Below are 18,106 nucleotides of genomic sequence, written 5' to 3'. Positions count from 1 at the left end.
GTTGGTCGGATGAGATATTAGTTTGTATTAAATTATGGTCCTATTCAGAAGGGGATTAACAAGATCCAATAATAGAATATGGTATAGTTCTTATCCATACATACCATGCAAATTTGAAATTGATTGGATTTGTTGCATTCGTTTGGAGTGTGGTTTGGGCGTTGTCGGTTTTGATTTCATTAGGTGAAATTATATATGGTAAACTTTTATCCAATTGCTGAACCATTTTGGAGGATGCATGTGAAGGGGAGAGACGACCTTGCATGGTCTTGTGATTTGCTCTTGATTAGATGGCATGCCTCGTTCGTCAAGGCTTAACTATAAAAAATGTGGCTTGAGTGACAATTGATTTCTAAGTCTCTCAAATGCAAAATGCAAATATCGGTTGCGGTGAAATATCGGTTAATAGGACAATTTTGAAAATAGAGCTCCTTGAGAAGGAAAATATACCTGTTGCATGAATCAGACAACGTGAATAATGAATCAAACAACGTGAACAGAATTAAGAAAGTAAAGAGAAAACACAGAAAAATATTTATTGTACTATTTAGTTTCTCTCGTATTACATACCTTATATGTGTTTCTTATTTTTCTAAACAATAGCTTTTCTAGAATGCACGATTAGTAACGATCCAATAAAATTAGCTTAATTTATGAATTCCTCCTAAATAATTCACCAAAATTTGTGAGAAACAAAATATCTCTATACAATATTCCACCACAAAATCTATCGAAGAAGATTGGGACAAAATTTTCAAGAGAAAATAGATAATCCAAATCAGGTGAGGGTTGCATGAAAACCAGTTATTCCAATATATCAAATTCTAACTGGACAACTCATAGTGAAGACTTGTAGTAATCGTCATACGTGCTATATACATGGTAGTTAGTTATTTGATGTAGATTTTTATTATCTTATGCACCAAATAACAAACTGTTATGTATATATCACGTAGGACGACTATGAGTAGTTTTCACTTTAAATAGCATTATTCAAAGAAGATGACTGTTCACCTAATCAACAAGTGACCAAGATTCTACTCTACCTACAGACCACACAAATGTATCCTACTAACATCCACACGTACGGTACTACTCACAATTATAACACCATGTTTGAAAAAAGCTTATAATTATTTATAAGCTGATTAAATTCTTTTTTTTTTTCAACCACGCATTACAAAATTAAAACATCATATATAAGTGGGGATTGGATCTCCAACGAAAGGTGCAATAATTTCATGTTTTGTTATTTTTATTTTAGATATTATTGATATATGTAACAAAAGAATGATGTGACACATATTTAATTTCCTTGAGTATTACAAGGACATTTAACTATAATTTAGTATTGAATTATTGTATCGGCAAATTGAAAATGGACAAAATTATTTTCAATCTTGACATGTCCCATACCTTTCACATATTTGAACCAACTTGTTTTATTCATAGTGCATGGAGAAAATACGCAATTTTCAACTAAAAGTTAGAAAAAAAATTATATTTTGTTCATCGGAGTCGTACACATTATCACCATACATCAAGTGTAGTGTTTATGTGGCTCATGTCACTTTTAGACTTGCAATTTGAAGGAAATTGTTGAAAATTATTGAACGCCAAAATCGAAAAATTCATAGTTTAATCCAAGTATCCATGAATGGATTCAAAAGCATTTCTATTTCCATATGCTTGGATACAAAGATGGAGCATTCGTTCTCACCTCACTTGTACCCGCCGCCTTCAATGCCGATATCCTTATTAGCATCTTGCACATCCAATCCCATATTGCTTAAATTATTTTCAATTAATTGGCCAACCAAAATTTTGTGTGATGACTGTTTACGATGGCTTCCTTTTGAATTCAGTGGATAGAAGAGACTATCAAATAGATGAGGTGAGTTGAAGTAGAGTAGACTGATGATCCTTGAGTCGTTTCGCTGCCTATGAGAAGCGTAGCTGCACTATCCTTCTTTTAGGACTTACATGAATTTCTTTCCATTCCCTCCATACTGGACTAAGGGTATAGATACTATCATTACTGTCTGGATAATTAGACATCGAACCCGCGATTGTTCCAAGCTAGTACCCGATCTATCAGTGTACTCATTGTTCCTTAAACATTTAGCCCAGTTGTCTATGCAAGGTCAACCTCCTCTAACAATGTCCTAAAACCACCCTCCATAGACCGTGCAAGTGCAACAGAAATTGAAACTCATTATTCTTGTCGTGACTCTCAAGTGTGGATTAACTTTATTTTATTATAAAAGATTATTAACTATTCGTATTTTGTATTATGTCGCAATAATTATATAAACTGTTACTGATCATAAGTAATGCTCTCGATGATGTCCATGTGAAAGCCCCATGTTCATACACGTGGCATTGGGCCGACAAAAAGGAGAAGTTATAGAAGAGGCCAACTGCCGAATTTGTTGCATTGAACGCCGAGGTTGTTTTACTACAATTTTTTTAAGTGGCTCTAACCTCATTCATTCGAAGTGGGCTGACGTCTTTCTGCTGAACCCCTTAGCACTGGAGGTCTTTGACGCCCGATGGGTCTGATAAGTGTATCTAAGGAATTGATTGATGGGACGTTCTCATTAAATAGATATTAGGAATATCAATCTAGGAATGTAGGGTGGCTGACCCTTTGTCAAATGTCCATCAATGTAATTAATGTGAGGTAGAATCGATATGACATCAAGGTCTAACAGGTTAGACCACGTGGATCGGATCCAACGATAACCACGTCGGTCTGATCACTATAAATAGCTAACTCTAGTAACATTTTAAGGGATGAATCTTTAAGTATACAAAAGAGCATCATATATTCTCTACACATGAAGACCGCTTGTCACTGTGCATATTCTCTATCTACAAAATACGTCCATGTGTACATTGTTTTCAACGATACCTGTTGATTCATTTTTTAAGGTCAACATAAACCATTTTTAGTTATCTTCATTTTAAATTTCTTCCCAGCTTGGCAAAAACCTAGAACTAAGATTAGATCTAGAATCCCTGTGAACATGTGTGTGCTTTTGCTTTACATGATTTCTACTTACTATTTCTCTCAAAGGCTAAACGGCACAAAATTCCCTACCTATTGCGCAATATATATGGCGTTCAGCGTTGCTAATAATTATTAGTCATTATTCATTGGAGGCGATCTCTCAATCACTTACGGACCAAAGTAATTAGAAACACAGCTAAGATGACCGTTGCAAAGAGAAAAATCATAAAAACCAAGTAAAGACTAACCTTTTAATCCACCAACTTTTAAAGGCAATCAACCTATCAAAATATTAAAGCAACAAGGATGGTCTCTTTTAATATTCCCTTTAATATACGCAACAGCCCTTTATTATTATTATTATTATTATTATTATTATTATTATTATTATTATTATTATTATTATTATTATTATTATTATTATTTCTTCTCTATACCACTCTTGGATTGATCATGCGTCCTCCTACTCCAACATATTTTAGGAGCTTTTTCCCCTCTAATTAATTAATTACCAGTTGAATATTGGATTAATACAAGCTATTGTCAATGATATTTTTTAACTTATATGTATGTTAGGTAAAGCTTGAATTTTTTATTAGACCTACAACTAAATTAATTCTTAGTTTTGAGTATGGTAAAAGTTAATTCTTAGTTTTGAGTATGGTAAAAGTTAAATTAACCAAAAAAATAGTGGACTACTAATAAAAGTGGTAAGATTGTAAAAAACCCTATTCAAGTTCATGAAAATTCGTTTCTACGAACTAGAAAAAAATGTATCGGGTACGTCAATTAGTACGTACGAAAGAAAGATTATTATGTTGGCCATTGGATATTATTGTACTATGCAAGAAATTTAGTTAAAGGAATTTTGAAGCAACTTTATGGAAACAACCTTTTTATAGAAATAACAAAAAGCCTAAAGAAATGAAGTAAAATTAAAAGTACTTGAAACCCATTACTAGAATTTAGTTATAAAAGTTGATGAAATGCATAATTAAAATTAATTGTTAACTTTTATCTCACCTTATATAAAAAAGGCACTTATATTTATTGTTCGAAGGCACTTTCAACCTCGTAAATAACTCATGTGAAATTTGACGTGAATAATATTGTAAGGCTCGAGTCACGTAACATTTTTACCATATCGAAGTTGGCACATTATTGTCACAAATCACAGTCGAAAATTAATAATACATCAATTTTTATTTCATCTAGTCCATAGGTCATATGCTGAAGGAGATTCAAGGGAAGCAATTTTCTTTTCCTTCTTCAAATCCTTGTAGAATTTCTTAATGAACTCTTCAGCATCCTTATCTACTTGATGACTATAATCCTCTGTATCCTTTAATGGAAATGGCGAGTCTGTCACCCTCAATTGTCTCACCATCGGGCTAACCCCGAATCCAGGGAGTGTCAAAGGAGATAATTCCGCCGGATCGTAATGATTGAACATATCAAACACTCTTTGAACCACATTTATTTCTTCTACACGGTTGTGGTGGCGCCGGTGGCGGTTTTTGCTCTTGAAGTGGTAAACCGGGGTGTTGCTGCAGCTGAATTCGTACTCTCGAGGTGTCACGAATGACGTGTTGATGTTGTTGGAGCGGCAGGTAAGGGCAGCGTAGTAGTCGAGGTGGCGGTGGTGGTGGAGCAAGAGGTTGCCAATGGCTATTTTTCCACGCTTTAAGAGCATATGAAGATCAAGTAGTAGCTTACTCTTTGATATGCCTTTCCTCATCACGTGGAACATTATTCTCACTATGTTCCATAATTTCTTGGCTATCAATGGTGGACCAATTGGTTCAACTTCCATTCTTTTCTTTTCCTTTTTTTTTTTTTGGAGAGAAAGAGTGATGGTTTAGTGTGTAGACAAGAGAAATCAGAGTGCGTGTGTATATATAGAGAATTAAGCTCCTTGTACAGATGAAACGTACAAAATGCATTGTAAATGATGAGTTAGCAACACTGTATTGGCTGATTTAACTATATTTTTTTGCTCAACATCTAATGAAATTTTACCAACTGGCTCAAATATTTTTGTACATCTAGTATTTATGACATATAAATATATATGGATGTATGCATATAAAGGTCCCTATAAGAAATAATTGCATGGCCCAATGTAGAGTACATAGAATTAAGAATGCCAGTAGACAATAAGGGTATTCTTCATATTGTACTCCCTCCTCGTGTAAAAAAACAGATAGATATTGGTTGAGGGCTTAACTCAGTTTGGCTGGAATCAATTGCAGCATCTACTTTCAAACATGGCACTGTAGTTGAATTGTACTGTGAATCGCGGATCGAAATCCGAACAATCCGAAGAATACTAGCAAAATGTCAAGCCCCATAATCAAGGTCGACTATGATCTCTTTCTAAGAATGCACTGCTCAATGAGTGGTACAAATTGAACTCGTCGTGTGATTGTGTTTAAAATCGTCACACTTTTCAAGGTACCAAAATTCATTTGCTACCTCGCAAGGAAAAAATTTGAATTAATGTATATGAGTTTGTAGATTGATTGAATAGGTATTATTCATCATTTCTTGAGATAAAATATTATCACTAGTAGCTTGTTTTAATTACGAGAAATGGAATATAAATTTGTACAAATCAAATAAAATACGAAATGCAATAAATTTGTTAATTATGTAGCTAGCTATATTATTGGCGAGCAACTTTAAATAGTCTCTCTCTCTCTCTCTCTCTCTCTCTCTGTTGCATTAGTGACGTGAAACTGATAGTGAAAAGTCGACCTGCAACTTAGGTAATTGTCCATGGTTCACAATTTTTTCTTTTATTTTTGCATATTTTTTGTGGGGTTGATTTCAAATGAAACCACAATTATAAAACCATGCTTCTAGAAGTGATGTATTAAATACATAAGGGTCAATTTCACACTAAATTAATATACAAAAATAAAATATTATAGAAAAAAATGGTTCCTTTCCTCCCTGTCGAGGGTGAATAATAGGACATACTAAGGGACAATGAGCCTTCATAAAATTCCCAAAGAAAGGGAGCCCTTGCCCACTACAAAAGACATTATAATAATAATTCTAAATAAAATAAAAATAAAAAATACAAGAAAAAGTGTAAATAAAGTTCCATATTAACTAAATATAGTGTAAGTAATGCGTCATTCTATTTAGTAGTTAACTTTCTAAAATGGAACTTTTATCTTGACAAGTGGTATTCGAATTTGACACAATTAAGCTGACAAATGAAAGTGGTGGACCCTGAGTTGGTTAACAATTGTTGAAGATCCATGGATGGATACAAGGTGATTATGTCCACATATCGCATAAGCTCCAAAAAGAAATATAAAGAAGAAAAAGGAGGAGGTTAGGGTTTCATTGATACTATATTAATTAATTGAATGCTAAAAGATAGTTTAATCTAAATACAAAGAGAATATATATAGGCTAAACAAAGGAAACTAAAAAGGACTATTCTACCCTTAATAAATGATAAATAATTCTATATTTCTTAACATCTCCCCTCAAACTCACGATGCGGCAGCTACAAGTATCGAGAGTTTGCCAACTAGAAAATGAAAACGAAAAATAGAATGCGACTTGGTAAAAAAATCTGCAAGCTGCAAAGAAGAAGAAACAAAGGGCAAAGTAATTGTGCCATGCTTGAGATGATGATGAGTAAGAGGACAATCAATCTCAATGTGCTTAGTTCATTCATGAAAAATCGAGTTGTGAGCAATCTGAATAGAACTTTGGTTGTCGCAATACATAGGAGTGGGATGAGAAAGAAAAACTCTCATATCTGCAAGTAACCAACGTAACCAAAAAATCTCTTTAGTAGTAGATGCCATAGTACGATATTCTGCTTCGGTGGAAAATTGAGAAACAATAGATTGTTTCTTGCTTTTCTAAGAAATAAGAGAATCACCCAAAAAGATACAGAAACCAGTAATAGACTTGCGATCTGTGGGATCACTGCCATGATCAGCATCAGAGTATGCACCTAGCTCCAAGGAGGAGGTGGATGGAAGTAACAGACTCTGAAAGACTGTACCCCGAAGATATCGCAAAATGCGAAGAACAGCTGCCCAATGAACTGTAGTGGGAAAAGCAACAAATTGACTAATAATATGAACAGCATATGCAATATCTGGACGAGTAATAGTGAGATATACCAAGCTCCCAACAGTAGTACGATATAAAGTAAGATTTGACAAAGGTAAACCATCAGAAGAAGAATACTTCGCGTTAACCTCAATTGGAGTATCAACAATCTTATTATCAGTAAGTCTTGCCCGCTCAAGAATATCTGCAACATATTTCGACTGAGAATGCCACAAATAAAAACTAGAAGAAGAAAGACTCAAACGAAACGAAGACAAATCAACACTAGCAGCGGCAGCAGCAACTGACACTTTTAGCTCATCCAAAATATATAGTCCACCCTTCCTACGGCCTGTCCCAATTAGCTTCTGAGACTGCAGATCCTGCACATAACAAGAAGAAGAGGAAAAGGTAACTAAATTACCAGAATCACATAACTGAAAAAACAAAAGCAAGATTTAATGTGAGTTTCGGAATATGATAAACATTAGGGAGGGACAAGTGAGGTGTGACAACAGAACCAACACCTGCTAATGGCATGGGAGTGCCATCAGCAATCATAACAGCAATAGAGGACGAAGGGGACACAGAAGCAAAAGACGAAGAATCTGGAGACATATGATGTGAAGCACCAGAATCCAAGACCCATACAGAATGTGACATACCTGAAGAACTATGAGGCAACTGACCTATGGAAGAAGCAAACATAGCTTGAGGCTGTAAGGAGAGAAACTTCTGAAATTGCTCAGCCAAAGTACTAGGATCAGTGATAGGACCTGATGAAGCTACTGCTGCAGTATTAGATTGTAGTGGTCTATGAGCATTAGATCGTGATTGGTTGCCAGGCTTCCAAGCTTGAGATTGCAACTGTAATTGATTCGACTGTCTCAACTTAGGACACTGAGCCTTCCAATGACCTTTATGCTTACAGAAACTGCACTCGTCAAAGGCAACCCTTGTGTAAGCTTATTTTGATTATTAGAGGATGACTTATAAGACACTGCTAATACAGAACGCTTAGAAGCAGAAAGAATTCGATTTTCAGCATAAGACTTAAGACGTATTTCTTCAGCCAATAACTCGCTGACAACTGAGTCAACAGAAGGAAGTGGAGAACGATGCAAAATTGAACCTCTGAGTCCTTCAAAATCACTGCGAAGTGCCGTTAAAAATTGTACCAACCGTTGCTGCTCTCTATGAGTAATATAGGTAGCACATGCCTTTAATTCTGTCGATTCTGTAAGGGCCAATTGATCCCAAAGATCTGTCATAGCAGAGAATAAAACTCCTGAATACTCATATTATTCTGATGAAGAGCTCGTATATCATTCTCCAATTGATACTGCTTTGCAAAATTTGACTGAGTGAATAATCTTTGTAGATGATCCCAAACCTCCTTTGCTGTCTCATACTTCGCCAACTCTCTACCTATGGAATGCTTCACAGAGTTGTTAATCCAAGTAATAATTTTTAAATTATTTGATTCCCAAGCATCTATCAAAGCAGCATAACCCTCATTGGTATTCTCAGGTTTCACAGAAGTTCCACTAATGAATCCCCACATCTTTTTACCCTTAAGAAAATTTCTCATCACATAACTCCAATACGAATAATTCTTTCCATCCAACCTCACACTCACAGACTGAAGGGAATCGTCTCTTTCAGCAGCCATAATAAAAAAAATAACAGATTGCAGAAATAACAGATTTAACAGATTGCAGAAATACCAAAAATAATTTTCGGGGCTCCGCCCCTAACCCCGTCAAGGGCGCGCTGCCCCCTGCAACCCCCAGCCAACTGTGTTTGAGATTAAGTTTTGTCTCATGAAATCTGGTTCTGATACCATGTTAAACAATTCAAAGAAATATAAAGAAGAAAAAGGAGGAGGCTAAGGTTTCATTGATACTACATTAATTAATTGAATGCTAAAAGATAGTTTAACCTAAATACAAGGAAAATATATATAGGCTAAACAAAGGAAACTAAAAAGGACTATTCTACTCTTAATAAATAATAAATAATTCTATATTTCTTAACAATTGAAGCATGTGATATTTCTTGATTTGATAAAGATGGAAAATAAGATTGTCGCTCAAGCATCATCAAGCTAATCTTGTAATACTCTTTTTAAAAGGATCGTCAAAAAAGTGTGAACAAATACTCAAGTGAGCTAGCCACAATGTTAATAATTCGCTCCTTTATCCCTTTTTTGACAATTAGTAAAAATGATTTTTTTGAAAAAAATTGAATTCTGAAATAGTAATTTTTCGAAATATGGTTAAAAGCAAGGAAATTTTTTTGAATTTATATAAAGAATATTTTATTATGAAAATGCATGGTTAAAAATAAATTTAGAAAACTAGATTTTTATTTTTTTTAAATTTATTTTTTTAAACACATGTACTAAAGTTTCTCCCTTTTCCTTCATACCATGTTTTCTTGATTCTTGAGAGAGCCTCTATGAGTGGGCCCTAATAAAAATATCCAACTACTAGCATTCGAATTTCCTAGTCTTCCAATTACAACCGTAAACCACGCAATTTATGGTCGAGTTTGATAGCCAGTCATCAAACTTACGATCATGTAAAGTAATTGACATTGTTTTTGACAGGTTAATTTTTATTTATTTATTTCAATATACGATTAGATAACTAACATTAAAGAATTTTATAATAATATTATAACATACTATTGTCTTCTAACCAAATAAAAAAAAGTTTGTCCGATCAATTTCTGCCAAATTTTCGATCATTTAAATTGGATTTAGATCAAAGTTTTGAAATCCTCTAATCTCCGAGGAAACAATGACAAAAAATGGGAGTTAGCTAAGGTGGTCCATTCACTGTGAGATTATTGATTGTACTTTATTTTTTTTATTTAATATTAATATTTTCTCCCTCTTTATATCGTTCCCTAAGTTTCATGGAATTGATTGACATATGCTCTCATTGAATGACGGAGGAAATCAGTATTATTGAATTTTCGATCAAAATTCTTACGTGAGATTTTCAGGCCCTAGTTTGAATCATCTTGAATTAGCCTCAACCGTTAGGAGTTCATTGTCAATACTTAGATTGAAAACTTCCTATTTTAACTAGAACCGACCTACACTACTAGAAGAGACAGTGACACGCCGATACCCTACCCCTTACATGGGGGTCGGACCCACAATTTTTTGGCAATATTTTTTTCGCACAAGGCCCACGGCACAGTGAGAGGTCGCGCACCATTCGGTCTCCAACACCCTTGGCCATATGGATTTTACTTTTAACTATGTAGTCAAATTAAAATAAAAGGGAAAACTTGAATGACTACTTTGGAATAAAATAAGGGCTTGTTTGATAGGCTCCATTTCCTATGGAAAATTGAAAATTTTCATTATCTCCCAAACGGTGTGTTTGATGGACAAAATTTTTCATAGAATTGGTTTTCTATCCAACCACCCATGTGAACAGGTTTTTAAGAAATTGATTTTCCTTTGATTTTGGTGTGAATTGGGTTTTTTCAGCTTTTTTCTTTTATTTATTTATTTTTTAACTTTCGGCGATGGAAACATATTCTATCCGCAATTGTAACAAATTTTATCCTTTTAATTGACAATTTTATGGAAAACAAAGTCAAACAAATATCAAAAGATCCAAAATTTCAATATTTTTCAGATGAAAATTATACCAATCAAACATATTTAATTGACGATTCCCAGTAAAACAAAATCTAGGCAATTCAATTCCTTGAAATTCGTTTTTTTCCACCCAAATTTCATTCTTGCATTTAAACGGACCCTGAATTTGGATAGTGAGAAAATATATCTTTCTATATTAAGGAATAACTCAAAACTCTTGTATATCAGTCCATATTTTGGTATTTAGTCAATGTGGAATTTATCTCCTAACATGTTCCAAAAGATGGTGTTCGTTTAATCTTAGTCAAATCAAATTGTTTGTTAGAGTTTAATGAGTTATATTATCAATATTAAAAGGTCAACATTGTTATAGGAGCAGTCCAAACCCTTATATATAGATATATATTTCAGTATGTAATGATATAGGATTTATCCCCAGACAGATACACACCTAAAATTGGGCCCACTAATAGTTTAAAATATGTTATTTTCTTGTGTTGTTGCCATGACACGGCTAAGGGGTCTATTTTAAGCTCAATTAAACCCAAATAATAATAATAATAATAAGATTTAGTTTAAATAAAATTTTAGTTTCAAAGCATGTTTGAGTAGTGTATATAAATAATTTAAATTACAAATAAATAGAGTTGTGTAGATGATAAGTGGTTAGTACTTGTAAGTTGTATAAATGATTTGCCTTTTGCTTTCACCAAGCACGATTGCATTTCATTTAATCTAAAACTCAACCATGGACGGGGTTTAAGGTGAACTAATTAGGGGTTAATAAAAATCGTCATCAAATTTGTGGTTTTAAAATAATTAGTTTGGTTTCAAGTGGATCCGTCAATGTTTATGTTCCGAACCAAATTGTTTGAGACGTTTTGATTTAGGTCTTGATACTTAAAATCCATTTGAAAACAAATCGAATTGGTCGTCCATATTTATTTATTTATTTTTTTAAAAAAGTTATCCCTTTTTTGACAATCAATAAAAAGTTTTTTTTTTTGGAAAAAAAATGAATTTTGAAATAGTAATTTTTCATAATATGATTAAAAGTAAGGAAAAAATTTTAAATTTACATACAGAATATTTTATTATGAAAATGTGTGGTTAAAATTAATTTGAGAAAAATAGTGTGTTTTTTTTTTCTTTTTCTTTTAACACATGGACTTTAGTTTCTCTCCTTTTCCTTCACACCATGTTTTCTCGATTCTTGAGAGAGCCTCTATGAGTGGGCCCTAATAAAAATATCCAACTACTAAGGCCCTGTTCTCTTTACCGTTTTCGGGCCGTTTTCTGTTTTCAATTTTTCAAAACGGTGAAAACGTGTTCTCTTTCCCGTTTTCGAAAACGAATTTTCGAAAACGAAAAAAAAATTTGTGAAGAAAACACAAAACGCCTTTTTTTTTGTTTTGGGCGTTTTTAGTTTAAAACTTGAAAAAACTGAAAACGCGGGAAACCCCGTTTTCAGTTTAATTTTTTTTTTTTTTTTTTTTTTGAGGTGATCTTGTGGTGATTCTCAAAATTTCAAAAAAAAAAATTTCATTTTTTTTGTTTTGAGAAACTAACAAAAAGAACGCATTTTCAACAATTTCAAAACAAACACTCAAAACACAAAACTCAAAATGAATTTAAAACTCAAAACACAAAATTGAAACACAAAGAGAACACCCCCTAAGCATTCGAATTTCCAGTCTTCCAATTACAACAGTCAACCACGCAACTTATGGTCAAGTTTGATTGTCAGTTATCAAACTTACTATCATGTAAAGAAAATAAGTAATTGATATTGTGTTTGAAAGGTTAATTTTTATTTATTTATTTATTTCAGTATACGATTAGATAACTGACATTAAAGAATTTTATAATAATAATATTATAACATACTATCGTCTTCTAACCAAATAGAAAAAGTCTGTCCGATCAACTTTTACCAAATTTTCGATTCATTTAAATCGGATTTAGATCAAAGTTTTGAAATCCTCTATACTCCGAGGAAACAATGACAAAAAATGGGAGTTAGCTATGGTGGTTCATTGTGATTATTGATTGTGCTTTATTTTTTAATTAATATTAATATTTTTCTCCTCTTTATACCGTTCCCTTAGTTTCATGGATCTGATTAGATAGAATTTGACATATGTTCTCATTGAATGAAGTAGAAAATTAGTATTATTGAATTTTCGATGAAAATTATTACGTGAGATTTTCGGGCCCTAGTTTGAATCATCTTGAATTAGCCTCAACCGTTAGGAGTTCATTGCTAATATTTCGATTGAAAACTTCCTATTTGAACTATGTACTTTCGATTGAAAACTTCCCATTTTAACTATGTAGTCAAATTAAAATAAAAGGGCAAACTTTAATGACTACTGCAGAATAAAATAAGGGCATGTTTGATAGCCTCCATTTTTTCATGGAAAATTGAAAATTTCCATTATCCACGCAAATGGTATGTCTGATGGGCAAAATTTTCCGTAGAATTTGTTTTTCACCCAACCACCCACATGACCACATTTTCTAGGTTTTTAAGAAATTGATTTTCCTTTGGTTTTGGTGGGAATTGGGTTTTTCATTTTTTTTTTATTTTCGACAATGGAAACATATTTTATGAACAATTGTAACAAATTCTATCATTTTAATTAACAATTTTCATGAAAAACGAAGTCAAATGAACACCAAAAGATTCAAAATTTCAACATTTTTTAGGTGAAAAATTATATCTATCAAACGTATTTAATTGACAATTCTCGGTGAAACAAGTTCTAGACAATTTAATTCCCTGAAATTCATTTTCTTTCCATCCAAATTCCATTCTTGGAATTAAACGAATCATGAATTTGGATAGTGAGAAAATATATCTTTTTTCCATATTAAGGAATAACTCAAAACTCTTGTATATTGGTCTATATTTTGGTATTTAGTCAATGTGGAATTTATCTCTTAACATGTTTCAAAAGATGGTGCTCGTTTAATCTTAGTCAAATCAAATTGCTCGTTAGAGCTTAATGAACTATGTTACCAATATTAAAAGGTCAACATTACTTTAGGAGTAATCCAAATCCTTATATATAGATACATATTTCAGTATGTAATGATATAGGATTTATCCCTAGACAAATACACACCTAAAACTGGCCCCACTAATTTGTTAAGATATGTATTTTTCTTGTGTAGCTGCCATGACACGGCTAAGGGGTCTAGTTTAAGCTTAATTAAACCCAAATAATAAAAATTGTTTAAATAAATTTTTAGTTTCAAAGCATGTTTGAGAAGTATATATAAATAATTTAAATTATAAATAAATAGAGTTGTGTAGATATAAGTGGTTAGTACTTGTAAGTTGTATAAAGGATTTGCCTTTTGGTTTTTGCTTTCACCAGGCACAACTGCATTTCATTTATTCTTAAACTCAACCATGGATGGGGTTTAAGGTGAACTAATTAGGGGTTTATAAAAATCGTCTTCAAGTTTGTGGTTTTAAAATAATTAGTTTCGTTTCAAGAGAATCCGTCAATGTTTATGCTCCGAACCAAATTGTTTGAGACGTTTTAATTTAGATCTTGATAGTTAAAATCCATTTGAAATCAAATCGAATTGTTTGTCCATATCTATTTATTTATTTAAAAAAATCTACTTATAACACTCAAAATATATCATTTATTAGTTCAATCATACTTGGAAGAAACTTATTTACTAGTCAGCTTATATTTTTATTAGGAAAGTAATGATTTATGATAATATTTTTCTTATCTATTTAAAAAATAATGAGCTTTCGAGCTCAAAATTTATGGTTGAACTATGTCTTAATTTGTTGGTTTAAGTTTGTATCGAGATAATGAATTAGTATTTTAATATTTATTAATGTTTGAAAATTTTCAATTGAAGTGTTATATTCAGAATTGTTACCATTATTTATTTTTTCAGTTGTTTTAAAGTTGTTATTTTTATGCCGCTAAAACTCATGTTTGAAACCAAATGGACTCGCAAAAAATGATTTGGTTTGATTTGAAAGTTTTCCAAAACGCTTCAAATGATTTGATTTGAAAATAGTTCAAAAAGTATTGTTCATACCGAACCGTGTTAATTTCCATAAGTATTTTTCATGAAGTTTACTTTGAAATTCCATTATCAATTAATTCGAACATGCTAAAATCCCCACAAAGAGCCATTACATTTCCAACCACTTTCGAATATTTCTTCCACAGAAAGAAGACTTATGTTCAAATATATAAGTGCTAAATTATTGGTGGTCTAGTTCATAAGATGTTATTATCAAGTCATTTTCTTGATTTTTAGAGCTCAAAGTTCATCTTAATGCCTTCTTATCAACATTTGAAGATCGGCGCGGATTTCTCAAATACTTACTTGATTCTTATATTTTTTTAAACTTCGATGACATGTTTATCAAATTGTGGAACTTAATTATTGTCAATATGTAGAATCGGTACATGGATCAACCTCATTAGAGTTTGCATAATCGTCAAAGGAGAGAGAGAGAGAGAGAGAGAGAGAGAGAGAGAGAGAGAGAGAGAGAGAGAGAGAATGTGTCATTTCATTTTGTAAATTTATTTTCATTACGGTGAAGTATTGTAGCGAAGACATACATATATAAATTTTGCGTGTTCTTGGACAAGATTAAAAATAATAATAAAACTGTTATAAGATTGCGAGGACAAATCATTGTAGAGGATTAATTTCACTTATTTAGATTTCTTAGAGTGCACGATTGTTTCAAAATCAACGGCAAGTTTCGATATTTAGGGTACTAACGCATATGGAAGTCCTATCCAACTTGCAATCAATTAGGGCCTGTTTGGTTTGTATTTTAATTTTCAATTTTTAGTTTTCAATTTTGAGTTTGAATTCATTTTCAATTTTTTTTAGAGTTTATTTTAAGATTACTAAGAACGTATTTGACTTATCATTTCGAAGAAATATTTCTCAAAACAAAAAATTAGAAAACACATTTGGCTTGAACTTTTGAAAAATTATTTTGCAATATTTTATAAATTTGATTATTTAATAGAATAGAATAATTTAATGTTGATATGTTATCAAGTAATATAGACATTTTAAAGTTGGTAAATCTTACAATAGATTTTCTCGCTACCAAAGTAAAAGAAAAACAAATAATAAATTGAGTTCAAAACTAAAATTAAAATTAACGACGTTAACTAAAAATAATTTATCCGTGTTCATTAAAATATTGTTTTAGAATTTTTATGTAAATAATCATTAAGAACTTAAACTATTTTTATTTTTATTTTTTTATATTTTATATTTTTAAATTGTACTTTTTTTCAGAATTTTAGACTTCGTTTCTTAAATTTTTTTAAAAATTTATCAATTTTATTTTTTGAATTATTTTTTAACAATTTTTAAATTTTTAAAATTTTAACTTTTAGTTAAATACTTCTTTTCATGTTTTATGTTATAAATTTAACATTGTTTTAAAAATATATTTTCAAAAATATCAAATCAAATACATTTTCAGTATTTTACAAAATTGAAAATTGAAAATAGTTTGAAAACAACAAGCCAAACGCACCATTAGGTGTCCTCGACTAAACTCTACGATTAACTGAAATATTTATCTTCTTTTTGTATCTTTATTTGTTGTTTTCGATCATTTTGAGTTTAATGATGTTGACATTGTCCCAGATTAAGCAAATTTCACAATTAGAAGTCTTAATCCAAATTTTGGGGAAGTTGCACATAATTAATTTTTTTTAGTTAAAAGTTGATGTAGATGGAAATGTAACCGAATCGACGAGTATACGTTTGACTATCTCTTTATTCTATAAAATATTGATTTAGATCAAATTGAAAAATCTCTCAATTACATAAAGTCCATGTTTGATTTTGCTAAAAAACTATAGTTTTAGTACACTGTGATAAAAATTGATGAAATGTGTAATTCAAAAGTAGATAAAAATTGTGAGTATGACAAAATATTTATTTAAAAATAAGTGTTAAACAAAATCGAAAGCATATTGTAGAACGACCAAATAGTCAAAGTTTGACCTAGTCAATTTGATAAAAATTATGCCCACGCCCTTGAGCTCTTAAGAATTATTAACAGCACATATAAGTAAACAAATAAGACCTATGAGGCAAAATAAAAGATATGGAGTGTTAATGTAGTCGATACTGTGATGTTATGAATAATCATATTGCTTCTCATTTATGTGTAAATCCGAAGAATGTTATCGATTTCTTGTGGATGTTGGAAATGACACTTCATCTGTGGTTATCCATGTTTGGAACATGCGAAATTCGAGGTTGAATAATTATTTTGAGATTATCATCTATTGCCTAGTGTGTACGTGGATGTAACCTATTACAATGCTCACATATTGTGACCTGTTCCATTTATCTAATACGATTTAAGAAATTGTGTGACTAAAATTGCCAATCCTAAATTGTGACATTCTATATGTTGTGATTCTTGATTCATTTGAAGAATATTATGATCAAAGACGTATGAATTCGATTGTTTCAAAACTTGTAATGTGATGCATATATTTTGTGATTGTGACCTATGATATAGTGTTTTATGATCTAAAATATTTGCAATACAATTTGTATGTGCCATAATACCCTGTGCTTTTGTGAATTTATGAAGTTGGACGTATTTGACCGTCATTCATAATACATTCTATTGTTTCAAATATAGATATACAATTCGAAAATGTGGCCTAAAAATTGTATCCTTGAAAATTATGATTTTATGCAAATAAAATTGTGACATAAAGATTGTGTTACTATGATTATTAGTCACAAACTGACATTTTTGCGTTGTGATGCTCGTTCAATTGAAGATTATGATCAAGAACTTGTAAACTTGAATATTTATAATTTTGTTTGAAAATGTGACTGTAATGCACCATATCATGTAATTGTTACCTATGATGTTATATTGTGACATAAAATATTTACAATATGATTTATATGTGTCATAATATATAGTGTTACGCCCCTAACTAAACCACTTCGGAAAGTCCACCACCATATCATGCGAGGCGTGGAATACTCATCCGAAGTGACTTCATTAATGATGACGATCTGCTATCACACTACGAGGCATATGTAATCTTGCGGGACTGACCGAAGCGTCCTCGTCCCCTGAATCCAAGGCAAAATGCACCCCGATGACCTAGGCCAGAGGATCCACCGCCAATTTCAGAAAAAGATCTTTGTCAAAATCTTTTTTGCCCCTAAGGTTTAAAGTGATTTGACGTCTCCATGAGGCTAGTTGATGTAACATATCAACTTTATGTCAACTTAACTCGGGAGAAGTAATTACCCGTCTACTCCATAGACGCGACTGATTGACGCCTATGAGCAGACGCCTCATACCCTTCAGATGTGTACACGTGTCCCAC

At 31.9% G+C, this 18,106-nt stretch overlaps 1 protein-coding gene across 1 annotated transcript; it reads right to left on the bottom strand.

The window, feature by feature from the left end:
* Positions 1 to 4,101: 4,101 nt before the first annotated feature.
* On the bottom strand, positions 4,102 to 4,861 carry LOC111400024. The gene has a single exon (XM_023027498.1). It carries the CDS (start codon positions 4,824 to 4,826, stop codon positions 4,221 to 4,223), a length of 606 nt encoding a protein of 201 aa, XP_022883266.1. The 5' UTR covers positions 4,827 to 4,861; the 3' UTR covers positions 4,102 to 4,220.
* Positions 4,862 to 18,106: the final 13,245 nt, after the last annotated feature.

Source organism: Olea europaea, chromosome 9 (genome assembly GCF_002742605.1).
Source record: "Olea europaea var. sylvestris chromosome 9, O_europaea_v1, whole genome shotgun sequence".
In the NCBI taxonomy this organism is placed as follows: domain Eukaryota; kingdom Viridiplantae; phylum Streptophyta; class Magnoliopsida; order Lamiales; family Oleaceae; genus Olea; species Olea europaea.
This window is presented reverse-complemented; position numbering and strand designations above follow the sequence as displayed.

Bases quoted from the DNA above. Each gene is read 5' to 3' on its own strand.
- LOC111400024 (XM_023027498.1), bottom strand. From the start codon at position 4,826: ATGGAAGTTGAACCAATTGGTCCACCATTGATAGCCAAGAAATTATGG.